Below are 15,016 nucleotides of genomic sequence, written 5' to 3' on the forward strand. Positions count from 1 at the left end.
TTTTGTGTTAAATTGATAGGGGCCGCGCGAACGCGTACCCCCTCTGCCACAAATTATCACGTCCAGTCTCCCACTTGGGGAGATGGTAAGCCAATGCTCCTCCCAAGTGCAGTGGAGGCCACTAGCCTAGGTCATGGACTTTCATGATCGCCCATCGGCCCCGTCCAGGTAAGTATGTTTGCAAGGTTCCCCTGCCTTCGTACTTATACCCCTCCGTGCTGCCCTTCATAAGTCGCCAAGCGATGTGGTAAATATGTCTATCGCCAACTGTCGTAGTCGATTCGTTTCCGGAAAGAGCGCGCTTGTAGTTTTTGGGCCGGCCTGTTTCTCTCTGCGTCTCAGGAGTCAGGATTCACACCGTTGCAAATCCAGCCCACAATTTGTCACGGGCTTGCAGATCTGGCCCGTGAAACGGTTATTGGCCCAGACAAAGAGAGGTAGTCCAGAAGCTGATAGCCTTGACACTTCTTGCAGTTCTGCAACTTTTTTTTTTGAACGGAAAAAACAGCACAGTAGTGCTTTTTCATTGAATATAGAAGGAGAAAATACAACCCCTAGGGGTAAAACAAAAAGATCTTTAGACTATACACTATACAGAGTGCGGGATGAGCTCGCGCAATCTTTTAGCCCCAGCTAAAGCCCACAAGCTGGCCTCCTCTTTGATTTTTGCTAGGAGAACACCTGTTGCCATCTCTTTGTGATCAAAGATTCGCCGGTTTCGCTCCTTCCAAATTTCCCAAACTACTAGCAGGATAAGGGACCGAAGGCCCTTCTTTGGAATGCCGGGTGTATTAGCTAGGCTCTCCCACCACTGATGGACTGACCGGGCTTCCTCCCATTGGGCCGGTTCCAACTGCTGATATCCCGCCCATGTAGCAACGAGGCGCCAAATTCTCTTCGTGTATCTACACATGGCGACGAGGTGAAAGGCTGTCTCGGTGTCACAACGACATAGGGGGCAATGTCCGTTATTCCGCCAACCCCTTGTCGCGAGTCGGTCCGACGTCCAGACTCTATTTTGAATGATGAGCCAGGCATGAAATTTACATTTCCCTGGCGCCCAAACTTTCCAGATTAGGGAGTTGAAGTTTGTGTTTGGCGCCCCCAAACATTGGGCATGATAAGCCGAGGAAGCTGTATAGTGGCCGCTGCTTGTGAATTTCCAAACAATCTGATCCGGCTCCTCGCTGTCTAAGTGCACATTCCGTACCGCCTCCCACAGGCGGACTAGCTGATCGAGAAGGTTGATTGTGATAGATAAACCCGCATCGAGGGTCAGGTCATGCACCCAGGAGTCGTCTTCTTTCCCTTGCCGTAGGGATTTCTTCCTATTTTTGGAGATCTCATAGACCAACGGCATTAGGTCTTTTGGTCTTCGGCCGTTAATCCATGCGGAGTCCCAGAAGCGCGTCGTATTCCCATCGCCCACAGTTATCTTTGTTGAGGCGGCGAAGAGGTTCCTATCCACACCATCACAAGGCGTTTCCAAACCCACCCAAGGCTTGCTTGGATCTCTCCATTCGTTCCACAACCATCGCAATCTTAGAGCTCTTGTGAATTTGTCCAAGCTTAGGACACCAAGGCCCCCCTGGCTGGTCGGCAAGCATGTCTTTGCCCAGTTGACCTTGCATTTCCCCCCGGTGATATCCCCCGTACCAGCCCAAAGGAAGCGACGTCTCTGCTTGTCAAGCTGCTCCAGGGATTCCTTCATCACCTTCAAGGCAGTGAGGAGATAAATTGGCTGTGCTGAAAGCACAGACTTTACAAGCGTGGTTCTCCCGGCTGCTGCCATGTTTTTCCCCCTCCAACTTGCAACTCTCCCTGATATTTTGTCGAAGACCGGTTGCAAGTCCGTTTTTCGCAGCCTTCCCAGAGCAAGCGGGAGGCCCAAGTATTTTAGTGGGAAATTTGCCCGCTTCGCCGGAACGCCTTGGAGGACCTCTTCCAGGTCTATATTGCCGCATCTTATGGCCGCAACCTGGGATTTCTGAAGGTTGGTGACGAGTCCTATGGCTGTGCCAAAACGATGTAGGATGTTCGCGGAAGTCGCAACATCGTTCTGGGTGGGATTAATGAAGATCACATCATCATCCGCATACATTGAGATCCGCAGCCGAGTTGTTCTTCCTCGTAATTTTGAAATTGCACCCAACTCTGTTGCCTTGGAAAGGATACGCTGTAGAGGATCAATCGCCAAGATGAAGAGAAGCGGCGAGAGAGGGTCCCCTTGCCGTAGTCCTCTTCCATGTTTGATCCGTTGCCCTGGCGAGCCATTAAGGAGGACTTGGGATATCGAAGACGACAGTAAAGCCCCTAGCCAGTCTATCCATCTTGTCGGGAAGCCCTTGCGCTGCAGCAAGGCCAGTAGGTAATCCCATCGCACGGAGTCGAAGGCTTTTGTTATATCCAACTTGAAGAGCAACATTGCTCGTCTTTGGCGGTGGTATCTTCTGATCGTGTTTCTTACGAAGAGGTAGTTGTCATGAATACTTCTCCCCTTTATGAAAGCGCTTTGATTGACCGAGATCAACTCATGCATGTGGGGCCTTAACCGCAGCGCTAGCATCTTAGCGAAGATCTTGGCGATGCTATGAATTAGACTAATTGGCCTATAGTCCGAAACGCTTTCAGCCCCATCCTTTTTTGGGATTAGGACGATGTTTGCTGAGTTGAGCAAATTCAGGTGCGCACATCTCAGGTTATAGATGGAGCTGAAGACTAGCAGAATGTCATCCTTGATGATTTCCCAGCAAACTTTGAAGAAGGCCCCAGTGAAGCCGTCTGGTCCCGGTGCTTTGTCGGCTGGCATTTCCTTAATTGCCTTATGCACCTCCTCCTCAGTGAAGGGTTCCCCCAGCGTGGCTAGATCAATCGGTGTGATGTCCAACGTCTCCCAGTTTAGCTCGTTTGGCCTCGGCCCCGGCCTCCCCATGAAGCTTGCGAAGTGATCATGGATCGTCAATTCCTTATCACCGTGCGTCACCGCCCAACCACTGTCCTTTTTCAATCTTTGGATTGTATTCCTTCTCCTTCGCGCATTAACCTTGAGGTGGAAGAACTTCGTGTTCGCATCTCCTTCACGGATGTGAGTTACCCTGGAGGCTTGCTTTTTCCTTGCCCTTTCTATAGAAGCGAGTCCTAGGACTTTCCGCTTGAGAGCCGCCCTCAGTCGCGTTTCCAGGGGGGTGAGTTCTCTGTGCTCTTGTGCCACGTCGAGTCTTTGGATGACATTGAGTGCCATATGGAATTGCAATTTAGCCTCTGAGCAGATGCCTTTTGTCCAATCTCTAAGGCCGACCGCCGTATGTTGCAGCTTTTGATTCAGGCGGTGCATAGGCTCAGTGTGCGAAGAAGGTTGGCTCCAGATGTCCTTGACTTTGTCCTTGAACCCCGGGACCCGTGTCCAAAAGTTTTCAAACTTGAAGGTCCTCGGACGATGTGGGCCTTGCGGGTTGGACAGTACAAGAGGGTAATGGTCGGATGGCCCTGTAGGAAGGGCATGGAGAACATGGTGGGGGAAAGCAAGATCCCATTCCTCATTGCAAAAGCAACGGTCAAGCTTGACAAGGGTTGCCTTTCGACGCTCATTACTCCAAGTGAACTTCCTGTTTTGCAGGGGGATCTCATGCAGCTCACATCGATCAATGACTGCGCGAAAACGTCTCATGCGTGCGAGGTTGAGGTTGCTATTGTTTTTGTCCCTAGCACGGTAGATCATGTTGAAGTCTCCAAGGATGAGCCATCCTTCCCCAGGGCTGGGCCTTAATCTCCTAATGTGCCGGAGGAACGAATCTTTGAGGTGGTGCCTTGTTGGCCCGTAGACACCAGTGAGGAGGAACGTAACTCCTGAGCGAATATCTGTTATTTGCGCGGAGATCGAGAAGCGGCCGATTCGAACCTCCTGGACATCAAAATCTCCACTACTCCAAAGGAGAAGGATTCCTCCTCTCGTGCCTCTCGCCGGCTTGAAGGCAAATTTATCAAGCTTGTAGCCTCCTAAGAAACGAGCAAGGCCGTCATCTATGCTTTGGAGTTTGGTCTCTTGGAAGCAGGCCAAGGTGCACTTTGTGTCGAGCATGAGCTCATGGACTACGTTGCAGCGCGCAGGTGAGTTTAGGCCTCTCACATTCCAGGAGATGAGATCTAGACTTTGTGCCATTTAAAAACGAAGAGTTCTCTATATCTGGACCGGCCCTTAGCCTCTTTTTAAAAAAGGCCACTTCGGGGCGCATGGCCCATTAACATTTGGCGGCCCAATTCGCAAGTCTGTGTTGAAAAGGCAGCCTTTGGGCAGGCGCGGCCTGATACGCACGCGGCCCACGAGCTGGCGCATGGCCGGTCTTGTAGTGCGCGCGTGGCCCAGGTGACGCATGGGCAGTCTTGCCGCGAGGGGGGGGGGGACGCGCGGCCCAAGCACGAGTGTGTGCGGCCCAGACGCCGGCCCGTGAAGAGGCGGGGGCGCGTCCGAGCGCCTGCAGGGTGTTCGACCGCGGGCGACGGCCATGGAGTGGTGGCCGGGTCCGAAGTGGGAAGCAAGTCTAACAACAGTCTGTCGGAGCGGGTGCAAACACAACAGCACGCAAATGGAAGAGGAGGAAGACGAAGTTCTTGCCAACATTGGCTACAAAAGCACAAGTCTTTTAATGAAGTTGGGCAGGTTGCACGCAGGCCGCCGGCAATCCAACCAGGAGAAGCAGCTCGCAGGCCGCCGGCGATGTAATCGCAAATCGAAGAAGGACGATACATGGAGCGAAGTGGACTCCCAAACCAACTCCAGCCGAGGTGAATACGCATTAGGCGGCGACGGTGTCCTCAGCATCCTCCGCCGCGTCGGCTATACCTTCGCCAACTAGAGATATCAGCGCCGCATCCATTGTCTCCTGCTCTTCGTCGTCGATGCCGAAGATGGTGGTGAGGGCGGCGATGACGTGCGCCGGCAGTGGGCCATCGAACATGGCGACGTACTCGGCGATGACCTGCTCAATTGAAGCGCCTTCTTCGCCGTTGAGGACGCCCAGCCTTTTGAAGAGAACGCGTTGGCAGCGCTCCATCGTCGGCCGTGCTGGTTGCTTGGCAATGCGCTCACTGCGTCGGGTGGGCTGGCTGTGCTGCCTTGTGCGGATCTTGAGGCGTCGTCCCATGTGGAGCGGTCGCGCACACGGCGATCTTGGTGGCGACCTCGGCGGTGAGGCGATGATCGGTTGCGGCGGCGAGGCGAACAGAGCATCGAGGACGCCCGTCGAGATCGGTGACGCCGAGGCTGCTGCTTGGGCAAGCTGGGTGGCAACCGGGGAAGGTGGCGGCGGCGCCACAATGTCGTCAATCTCCATCGCGCCGGTGGGGACTACCTGGACAGCCGGGGGGGAAGGCGGCAGCATCAGGTGGCCGCCCTTCCCCCCTGCATCACCAGTCATTTCCAAGTTGACGCCCCCCCTGTGGCGACGGCAGAGCTCAACACCGGGCCTTGGGCTAATGCCGGCGAGGTGACCCGCGGGGGCGGCGAGTCAATCTGCGGGAATGGCTCTCCCACAGGGGGGTCGGTCGCCGCAGCCGCCAGCTCAATCCGCAGGAGCGCCTCCTCTACTTGTTGGCAAGTAGTCGTCGAGGTAGGCGGCGGCAGCGCCGACTTGATGCGCGCGAAGGCGTGTTCGACCGGGATCGGCTCCCAGGCCGCGTTCTGGAACCAGGCTTCAATCCTCGGTTTGGCTGGGCGACCCGAGAGGGCTGGCGTGGCAGCCTTGTCTGCGATGATGGAGAGCCACTGCAGTTGGCTCACCGGCGACAACGTGTTCGTCTGGGGTTCCTGACACAAGAAGCTGGAGTTGTGCAGCGCGTGGAGCAAACGAAATTCACCTACCTCTGCCTGGTTCGCGGATTTGTGTAGAAGGGGAATGTTCATCAGTTTGCTCGAGTCGTAGACCGGATCAGCCGTGCGCCGCGTGCCGCCGCCGCTACGGTTGGCGCCTCCCCTGTCCCAGCGACGCGGGGAGCGCGTGCGCTCACGGCGGTAGTTGTTGTCGCTTCCCCGCCTATCATCCCGGCCACGGCCGAGATCCCGGCCTCGGTCATCACGATCATCATCGCGGTCATTGCGGCGCCAGGGTCTCGGGTGGTCATTGCCAGACCCCCGACGACGACCACGCCCGCCGCGCCCGCCCTGATCGCGGGCATGGCGGCCATCGCGATCAGCACAGCCGTCGCGGTCGTCGCGCTCGCCATCCCAATCATCCTCGTCATCGTGGTCGCCTTCATCATGAAGGTGTCCTCCCCGTACTGCGCGTCCACGGCGGGGTCTGTCCGCGCGGCCATCGATGGCGTCGCGGTCAGACCGGCGTTCTGGCCGGCGAGCCTCCCGGCGCTCGTCATCCCGATCACGCCCTCCGAGGCGCTCGTGGACCGATCGTGGCGGCGGCGGGTGGTGCGGGAAGTCTTCAAAGACTCGCCCTGGGACCTGTTCACCGTCGAGCACTCCCAGGCTCCAAGGCGGTAGGCGGCGCTTGGCCGGCTGGAAGCTGCCTTGCCCCTCCAAATCAATGGTCGCCGCCGTGTAGTCATGAATCTCCTCCAAGTGGAAGAGCACCGGATGGCGCACCCCCCTCTGCCAGTGCTCCAGTGGGTTCTCCACCGCAAATAGGGGCGCCAGGTTCGGGTCCTTCGCCCGCTTTGTGAAGCCAAGCCACATCCTCTTCGGGATGGTGCTAGGATTCGCCGTCCACGCCCATAGGTCGATGGAGCGCGTGTTACCAGACTCCACTGGGTGGACGACGTCCGTCTCGATCTGTTCCAGGGCGCAAGTGCGACCAATGATGCGCTCAGCAATGTCCGCGGCCCAGGCATGCATGGGGACGCCGTCAAGACACAACCGAACTCGGAACATCAGGGCGACACCAAGCGCGCTCTTGAGGCTGCGCCACTTGATGAAGTGGATCTCAATGCCGTGCCGCTTGACGTATCCCTTCGCCAGCGCTTCCTCACAATGTCGACGGTGCTGGAACTTGATGAGGAAAGCTTGTGGGTGATGGAGAGACACGGCCACCTCGCCACGGCGGAGCTTGAACTCGTCGAGGAAGGCCTGCTCGACGTCGCGCGGCTCGGTGGTCGGCGGAGCGCGGGCCGCCCAGGAGACCACTGCGGTCTCACTCCATTCACGCAGCTCCTCGTCAATGGCGTACGAGGTGGGGATGAAGCAAGTGTCCTCCTCAGGGCGCGTCGCCGGGTCGCCGAGCTGTGACATCTTAGCCAGGGGCGGTCGCGGAGGCGGCGTCGGGGGCCGGGTGACGGGATCCTGCTTGGCGGGTGACGGCAGTGGAGCAGGGGAGGCGCGGTTGCGTGGCGAATGCGCTGGCGAGCGGGCGCGACGAGGGGCGGGGGGGTGCGTGTCAGGAAGGCGGCGCGTGTTGGTACGACGGCGAGGTGGAGTGCGTTGGCGAGGCGGAGGCGGGGAGTGTGAGGTAGAACGAACTCGACGTGGTGGAGGGGACGAGAGCCGAGCACGGTCAGCGCGAGAAGCGCCGCAGAGTCGAGGCGCGCGGTTCGCAGCGTCGCGGTGGCGACAGTCGCGCGCCCGATGGCCGGAGCGACGGCAGAGGAAGCAGCGGACTGGATCTCTACACTGGGCTGCACGGTGGCCGCGGGAGAGGCAAATGAAACATTTCCCACTGATCTGCGCCCAAAAGTCGCGGTGGGAGAGGCAGCCTCGCCTAGTCCGGACGACGTCGTTTCGCCTTGAAGGTGGCCGGTGCGCCCTGCTTGAATGCTCTCCGCTTGAATGCTCTGCACGTCTCCACCAATGCTTCCGCTGAACCCGGATCCAGCCCGGTTCTCCGGGGAGAGAGCCGCCCATGTCCTGCTCGGCGACGCGACGCGGAGGCAGGCTAGCATCGTAGGGAGCAGCTCTCCGCGGCGAGGTGTCATGGCGAGCGGCGCGGTTGTTGAGCCGGACGGGAGAGGTAAATGCAGAGTTGAAAACGGGGCGTGGTGAACAGCGCGCCCAGCCCTGTTGGCTCAAATTTGAATTTGAGCTTGCCGCCCCTCTGACAATCTCCGCGAACGAGCGACGGAGTGGCGGATCCAGCCCGGTTCTCCGGGGAGAGAGCCGCCCATGTCCTGCTCGGCGACGCGACGCGGAGGCAGGCTAGCATCGTAGGGAGCAGCTCTCCGCGGCGAGGTGTCATGGCGAGCGGCGCGGTTGTTGAGCCGGACGGGAGAGGTAAATGCAGAGTTGAAAACGGGGCGTGGTGAACAGCGCGCCCAGCCCTGTTGGCTCAAATTTGAATTTGAGCTTGCCGCCCCTCTGACAATCTCCGCGAACGAGCGACGGAGTGGCGGATCTGGCGTCTCCAGCACAACCGAGGCCGATCTCGTGCAGGCGTGGCCGTCCCTGGCCAGCGGCGGCGGCTGCGGAAGGGGGGATACCGGGGCCAGAAGAGACGACGGCGTTGTCTTGCTGGTGGGGGGAACGAGGCTTGAGCGAAGCGCCAGCGGGGAGGGCCACGAAGCGGCGGAGACCGCGGAAGGCCGGCGGAGAAGGGTGCGCGTGGGCGGCGCCGGCTGGGGCGCCAGCGCCGGCGGCGGCGGGCGCAGGGGCATGCTTACCTTACTCCCCAAGCGCATGACCGACCCCTGCATTGTCCAAGAGTTATTCACAGTGTTGCATAGTTCTGCAACTTTTGACTCTCCAATTCTCCGTTGCCGTTCCGCTGCCGGTGCTCGCGTAACCGCGTTGCCCCTCATCGCCGCGTGAGCTAGCTATCAATCAGGACACTGATGCTGATGCATCATGCCTGCTGCTAACCTGCAGCAGGCAGAAAATGTTTACATGTACCTTTCAGGAATTCATGTTTCAGCAACTCACCATCTAGCCATCAATTCGCCCAAATATTCAGAACAACGTTTTCTCGTCTCCCTATCACTGTCCTGATCTGCATTGCTGCATTAGCACTCGTTGTACGGTTCATCTCCCGCGATGCAGCCGCCGTCCATGAGCCAGTTGCTGCTGCTCCTACTTCCGACGACGACTCAATTGGCGGCGGCGGGCTTTCTTTCATCCTCTGGTCGATGAATTTAGATATGAACAAACTTGGGAGTATGTGATGTTCCCGGTGAAACAATTAGCAAATTCATTCAACAGTGTTAAACGGATCTCTGGTATAAACAATCTAGGACATTGTAAACATCTAAAAATTTGATTTAATTTGGTAGGGGCCGCGCGGACGCGTACCCCCTCTTGCCACAAATTATGACGTCCACTCTCCCTCTTGGGGAGATGGTAAGCCAGTGCTCCTCCCAAGTGCAATGGAGGCCACTAGCCTAGGCCATGGACCTTCTTGATCGCCCATAGACCCCGTCCAGGTAAGTAAGATTGTACGCAGTCCTGCCTCTCCTTTTATACCCTTCCCCTGCTACCCTTCTCACGTCGCCAAGCGATGTGGTACTAATCCTCTACCATCCATTGCTAATTGCCGTAGTCGAATCGTTCTCCGAGTGGCGCGCTTGTAGTTTTTGGGCCGTGGGCTCTTTCGCTCGGCCTTTCATGGGCTTGCGGATCCGGCCCATGAAATGCTTTTGGCCCAAGCAGATGCAGAGCTAGTTCTCCATTGCCGCCTTGCCGCCGTGGCGGCGTGAGCTACCAGAACAGGAATTGTTCGTCATGACTGATGCATGCTTGCTGCTAATTTTCAGGCTTCAGCCAGGAGAAAAAAAATTATGTTTCCATGCACATTTCAGCAGCTGCTTGTAGTTTTAGCCAGCCATCAATTCGTTCAAATCTTTGCAACATGTTTTCTCCTCTCCCTGTCACTGTTCTTGTTAGCATTGCTGCATTGGCGTTCATCTCCGGCGATGCAACCATCGTCCATGAGCCAGTTGCTGCTGCTGCTGCACCTTCTTCTGACGAGGCTGATTCCATCGACGGCGGCGGTGGCGGATTTTCTCTCCCCCTCGTTCGCCGGAGGTCCACCACCACCACCACCATGATCGACGTTGCCAAAAAGGAGATCCAGCTTGCCACCGCCATCGCCGCCGGAGACAAGAAGCTCCTCGTGCCGTTGTACGGCCGGCCACAAGGTGGCAGCACCTACCTCGTGCAGCTCCGCATCGGCACGCCCACGGACCGGATCTCGCCGAGGTACGTCCTGTTCGACACCGGCAGCGACCTCTCGTGGACGCAGTGCGAGCCCTGCACCAACTGCTCCTCCTTCACCCCGTACCCGCCCCACGATCCGTCCAAGTCCCGCACGTTCCGCCGCCTCTCCTGCTTCGACCCGATGTGCGAGTTGTGCACCGCCGTCGTCGATGGCGGAGGCGGATCTGCAGGGTGCCTGTTCAGGCGGCGCTACGGCGACGGCGGCGCCGTGTCAGGCGAGCTCGTGTCGGACGTCTTCCACTTCGGCGCGGCAGGCGACGGCGGCGGGTACCAGCTCGAGCGGGACGTCGCGTTCGGCTGCGCGCACGTCGAGGATTCCAAGGCTGTCAGGGGTTACAGCACCGGCATCCTCGCGCTTGGCATCGGCAAGCCGTCGTTCGTGACGCAGCTGGGTGTGGATAGGTTCTCGTACTGCATCCCAGCATCAGAGATAACCGACGACGACGACGACGACGACGACGACGAGGAGAGATCGGCGAGCTTCCTCCGGTTTGGTTCTCACGCAAGAATGACAGGGAAGAGGGCCCCGTTCAAGCAGGACGGCAGCGGCTACGCCGTTCGCCTGAAGAGCGTGGTGTACCAGCACGGCGGTCGCCTGAATCAGCAGCAACCTGTACCCGTATATGTTGCCGGAGAAGAAGCAGCAGCAGCCATGCCGATGCTGGTGGACTCCGGAACGACGCTGCTCTGGCTACCGGGCAGCGTCTTCTACCCTCTGCAGAGGAGGATCGAGGAGGACATCTCTCTCACCAGGAGGTACGACCTCACGCATCCAAGCCTCTACTGCTACCTCGGAAACATGACGGATGTCGAGGCGGTTTCAGTGACGCTCGGCTTCGGTGGAGGCGCGGATCTCGAGCTGTTTGGCACTTCGCTGTTCTTCACTGACGAGAATTTAACAGAAGACTGGGTTTGTCTAGCTGTTGCTGCGGGGAACAGGGCGATACTGGGAGTGTATCCTCAGCGTAACATCAACGTCGGGTATGATCTGTCCACCATGGAGATAGCGTTTGATCGTGATCAGTGTGATCGTGTGTAGTGGTAGCTGATGTTTGTTAATATTTTTCATGCTGTCGCTCTGCATTTCAGCTCCTCTCTAATGTTAGTCTGTATGAACAGAAGTTAGCAGCCACTATCAGTGAGAAATCATTATTTTTATACATTATATTCCCTTTCTTAATATACTTTTTCAAATGCAATGATCACCAGAGAAAAATGGTCTATTGACAGGGCATATGAGTGCCGTTTTCTTTCAGTTAGAAAATTACATTCTCGATCAATCATCTCCGTTTGATTAGAGCATCACCAACAGATTATCTATAATTTTCTCCTAAAAATTTGTTTTTGGGTTTCCTAAACCAAAAATAGGAAGTGAAAAAACTCCTCCATCCAACAGATAGCCTAAATTCAATCCCCAAAACTTAAAAGTAGGCCCTTCTGTTAAACTACCAACAGAAAATTCCGTTTTTTTTTCTTTCACGCGCAGAAAGCGTTTTTTTTCTTTCACGCGCAGAAAGATCGCTATCTCCCACGCGCGGGAACGAAGGAGAGAGGCGGGATTGCGTGATTGGGAGCGCCTTTCGCACCCGTATATAAACGGAGTGAGGAACCGGGAGAAGGGAACTCCAAAACTCGGGTAGGAGAGTAGGGGATCTGTTGGAGCTTATTTTTGAACTAAAATCCCTCAAAATCAGTTTTGGGAATCATATAGGTAGACTGTTGGTGATGCTCTTTAACACAACAAATCTGTTAGGGCCTTAGGAGCATGGAGAAATGGACAAGGATGATTTGATTTATGCTCCATGGCTGTTGCGGCTTCGCTCATCGCTCATACTGAAAGCATATCAGAGCTGGATCCTATCCTATCCAGTGTACACAAATCATTTCCAGATTAACGAATACACGATTAACTGTTAACAAAATGGTATTTGGATTCTACATGACTCTCAGCTTCCCACAAAAAGGATCCAAAAGCAGCTGCCTCCAAAACAAGATGGGTGAGTTCTATGAAAGTTATTGTTATCATTTGACCATCCTTTGCATTGACAGAGCCATCATCTAAGACTTTAATATCTGGCCGTCCAAACAACGCCTGTGTTTGCTTCTCTATCAGTGAGACGGCCTCTTTTGATCTGATAGTAGCATACCTTTGCAACGTATCAGCATCCAAGCGTGAAACATAGGACCTCAGCTTGTTTGGATTTGATTCTTCATCATCCAAATCGATCTCCTCCCCATCAGGTGTAATTTGCACCAATGATTCCATATCCCAGAATGGATTAGGCTTCAGGTTTTCAAGTACTATCTGTTGCTTAGGATTTGGCGGGAGAGTCTTCATGTTCTTCTCGAGTTGGAATCGCTCATCTACCCTCTTTAGGAAGTAGCCATACATGATGGATGCTGCATAAAGCTTTCCCAGATTTAAGTTGCTGATTTCAACAACTGTATCTAGTGGGGCTGCTACCTTTTCACCCATTATAAGGTTGAGATGATTTTGTATCATCTCAAGAGCGTCCGGGGAATGTATGCTTTGCAACCTATCCTCTTGGTTAGGCAATGAGGAGATGTCACGTACAGGGCCACCTAATGGTGCTAATGCAGGTGTCATTGATATGTCATTCTCCATGAACTTATAAATAATCCAACAGTAGATGATCTCTTCCAAGGTGTTCTGCCTTTCCTTCTCTTTGACTTCTGCTATTCTCCTGTAATTCAATCAGCTTAGCTTTTCAGTCAGTTCTTTAAATGCATCCTCCACTAGAACATCTAATGTTCTGTCCTTACCATTTCTTTATCATCTATGCTATGCATACTAAGATTTTTCTCCACGTCTTTTTTTTATACGCACTGAATTGCAGCCTTTGGCAGTAGAACATATGGACTTGTTTTTAAATATTGTGCGACTAACAATACATGCCAGGTAGTGGGGTTATATCTGAGTGTAAAACACTAAAACATGATGAATAATAGAATAGCATAAATGATCATGAAGGAAATGGCATCCTACAATTCTGGGGATACTTACTTGTAAAGGAGGTCCTGGGGAACTTTCGAGGCTTCTTTCTCTTGAGCATCTTTCTCTGATTGAAGGTTTTCAAGTTGCTGGTCAACTGTTGCAGGAAGTAGGTGAGGGTGTGATTGGAGTATCTGGACCAGAAGTTGACCGCTTGGAGTTTCAAACATAAGTGGAGCAAGTCTTGTAAGGCCATCACCAGAATCCATTTTTGCTTTAACCTTCAAGCTCCTTGCTCGACAACTATTAATTAGGAAACCAGATTTGGGGCTACTGGTATAAAGAAAGCTCTGCAGAACAACAAACCATCATCCAGTTGACCCGATATAACTTAGGTTGGGCAGGGGTGTACACTAGTATATTACTGCTATACAATATATCAGTGTTTATCATTCCATTAAGAATCATGGTATAAGCATTGAGTTGTAACACTGGTAAATTAGGAGACTAATGCTAAGCCCAATGGCCAGAAAGGCTTAATGTGATGATCATTATCCAATGTCAACTACAATACAAGCCTCACGTTGTCTAAAAAAATCAACCAAGAGATTGGACAGCCAACTCCCTTGGCAATTGAATGAGCATAACAAGTGAGAAATATGGATAATCTGACAGAACATCTTAGGAGTTGGCTTTGCAATGGCAGGAATCACAAAATATCAAAAATCTATAGCGTAGCTCGAATAAAATACAAGAACTAAACGTGTACAATTTATGCTGAAAACTGAAAAGTAAAACCCGGCATCCAAAAAGCCTAAATACCATATCTCGTATACTAAAGGAAGCACCTTATCAAAAAGCCTAAATACCATATCTCGTATACTAAAGGAAGCACCTTATCAATGTTGCTATAGCAGGAGAAGATGTATTTCAAAGTAAAGCAGCACAGAGCACACAGTGCAACACAGCTATTGGTTACGGTTACTATAGCAAAGCAAAGCGGACTGCATACCATATTTGAAATGATTTAACCAAGTATTATATTCCTAAATTATTCTCCAGACCCCCTTTCTTTTGCAACCCGACGTACATCCAACACTTTCCACCAAAAATCTCAGCTAAATAAATCTTACTACTAGCAAGGAGGCGCTCCAATTTTTAAGGAGCCCCATCATACATACATGGATGAACAGAACAGCTGACGATCCCAGGTTGCCAATACACTCACGAGAACCCCCGTCAGGGCATTCAACAAACAGTTGCCGAGCGAATCCCAACGGAGGAACAGAAGCGCGCAGCGGCAGCGACACATCAAATTGACAGGGAGCGAGGAGGGGAGGGAGCACGTAACGCACCTTGCGGCGGTGTAGCCTGGACTCCAGGGATGCGCGCGGCCTGGCGAGGCAGCAGGACGAGGAGGAGGAGGACGCGGCGGCGGTGGCGGAGGCGGGGGAGGAGGAGGCGCGGAGCAGCGCGGCGTCAGCCCACGCCGCCATCGGAGGAGGGGCGGACGAGAGGAGGAGGAGGCGGGTGGGTGGGGATTCGGGATTCCGTCGGCTGCTTGGGCTTCGCTGCTAGTGTGACGTCAGACAGGCTGGCCCGGCCTCTACCGGAGATATTATTACTAGTAGGCAGCCCGCGCCGATCTTTTTATCGGGATCGGCGTGCGAGTGCGAGTGCGATCTCGTCCAAAGCTCGTCGCCGTCAGGCGCGCCGCGGACGGGCACGGCTCTCTCGTCTCTCGCTCGCCGGGTCGCATTGGGTGATCGGCCTCTCTGCCTGGCGTTGGCGTTGGCGTTAGCGTATGGGACTGTGTAAACACTGTAGAAACGTGTTTTGGTTTTGGCAATTCCAACTTCCAATTCAAACTTCGAAGTCCTCGAATTTTCTTCTGTGGCTGATGTTTTGAGATGGTACAA

General features: G+C 54.4%; 2 protein-coding genes and 2 non-coding genes across 4 annotated transcripts; 1 reads left to right on the forward strand and 3 right to left on the reverse strand.

The window, feature by feature from the left end:
* Window positions 1–16: 16 nt before the first annotated feature.
* On the reverse strand, window positions 17–176 carry LOC112938878 (U1 spliceosomal RNA). Its single transcript, XR_003242197.2, has one exon. It is a non-coding gene; the product is annotated as a U1 spliceosomal RNA (small nuclear RNA).
* Window positions 177–9,197: 9,021 nt separating this feature from the next.
* On the reverse strand, window positions 9,198–9,359 carry LOC112938866 (U1 spliceosomal RNA). Its single transcript, XR_003242186.1, has one exon. It is a non-coding gene; the product is annotated as a U1 spliceosomal RNA (small nuclear RNA).
* A 412-nt stretch (window positions 9,360–9,771) lies between these two features.
* On the forward strand, window positions 9,772–11,316 carry LOC4336845 (aspartyl protease UND). Its single transcript, XM_015780904.3, has one exon. The coding sequence runs from the start codon at window positions 9,777–9,779 to the stop codon at window positions 11,181–11,183; it is 1,407 nt and encodes a 468-aa protein (XP_015636390.3). The 5' UTR covers window positions 9,772–9,776; the 3' UTR covers window positions 11,184–11,316.
* Window positions 11,317–11,910: 594 nt separating this feature from the next.
* On the reverse strand, window positions 11,911–14,909 carry LOC4336846 (UV-B-induced protein At3g17800, chloroplastic). The gene is made up of 3 exons (XM_015780905.3): window positions 14,453–14,909; window positions 13,170–13,447; window positions 11,911–12,849 (listed from the first exon to the last, which is right to left on the reverse strand). Exons 1-3 carry the CDS (start codon window positions 14,591–14,593, stop codon window positions 12,051–12,053), a joined length of 1,218 nt encoding a protein of 405 aa, XP_015636391.1. The 5' UTR covers window positions 14,594–14,909; the 3' UTR covers window positions 11,911–12,050.
* Window positions 14,910–15,016: the final 107 nt, after the last annotated feature.

This window comes from Oryza sativa, chromosome 4 (assembly GCF_034140825.1).
Source record: "Oryza sativa Japonica Group chromosome 4, ASM3414082v1".
NCBI lineage: Eukaryota > Viridiplantae > Streptophyta > Magnoliopsida > Poales > Poaceae > Oryza > Oryza sativa.

What these genes read in the sequence shown, in the direction of transcription:
- LOC4336845 (XM_015780904.3), top strand. Translation starts at nt 9,777, where the DNA reads ATGTTTTCTCCTCTCCCTGTCACTGTTCTTGTTAGCATTGCTGCATTG.
- LOC4336846 (XM_015780905.3), bottom strand. Translation starts at nt 14,593, where the DNA reads ATGGCGGCGTGGGCTGACGCCGCGCTGCTCCGCGCCTCCTCCTCCCCC. An exon ending in CCAGGCTACACCGCCGCAAG is followed by an intron (nt 13,448 to 14,452) that starts GTGCGTTACGTG and finishes GTTGTTCTGCAG; the next exon opens with AGCTTTCTTTATACCAGTAG. An exon ending in CCCCAGGACCTCCTTTACAA is followed by an intron (nt 12,850 to 13,169) that starts GTAAGTATCCCC and finishes ATTGAATTACAG; the next exon opens with GAGAATAGCAGAAGTCAAAG.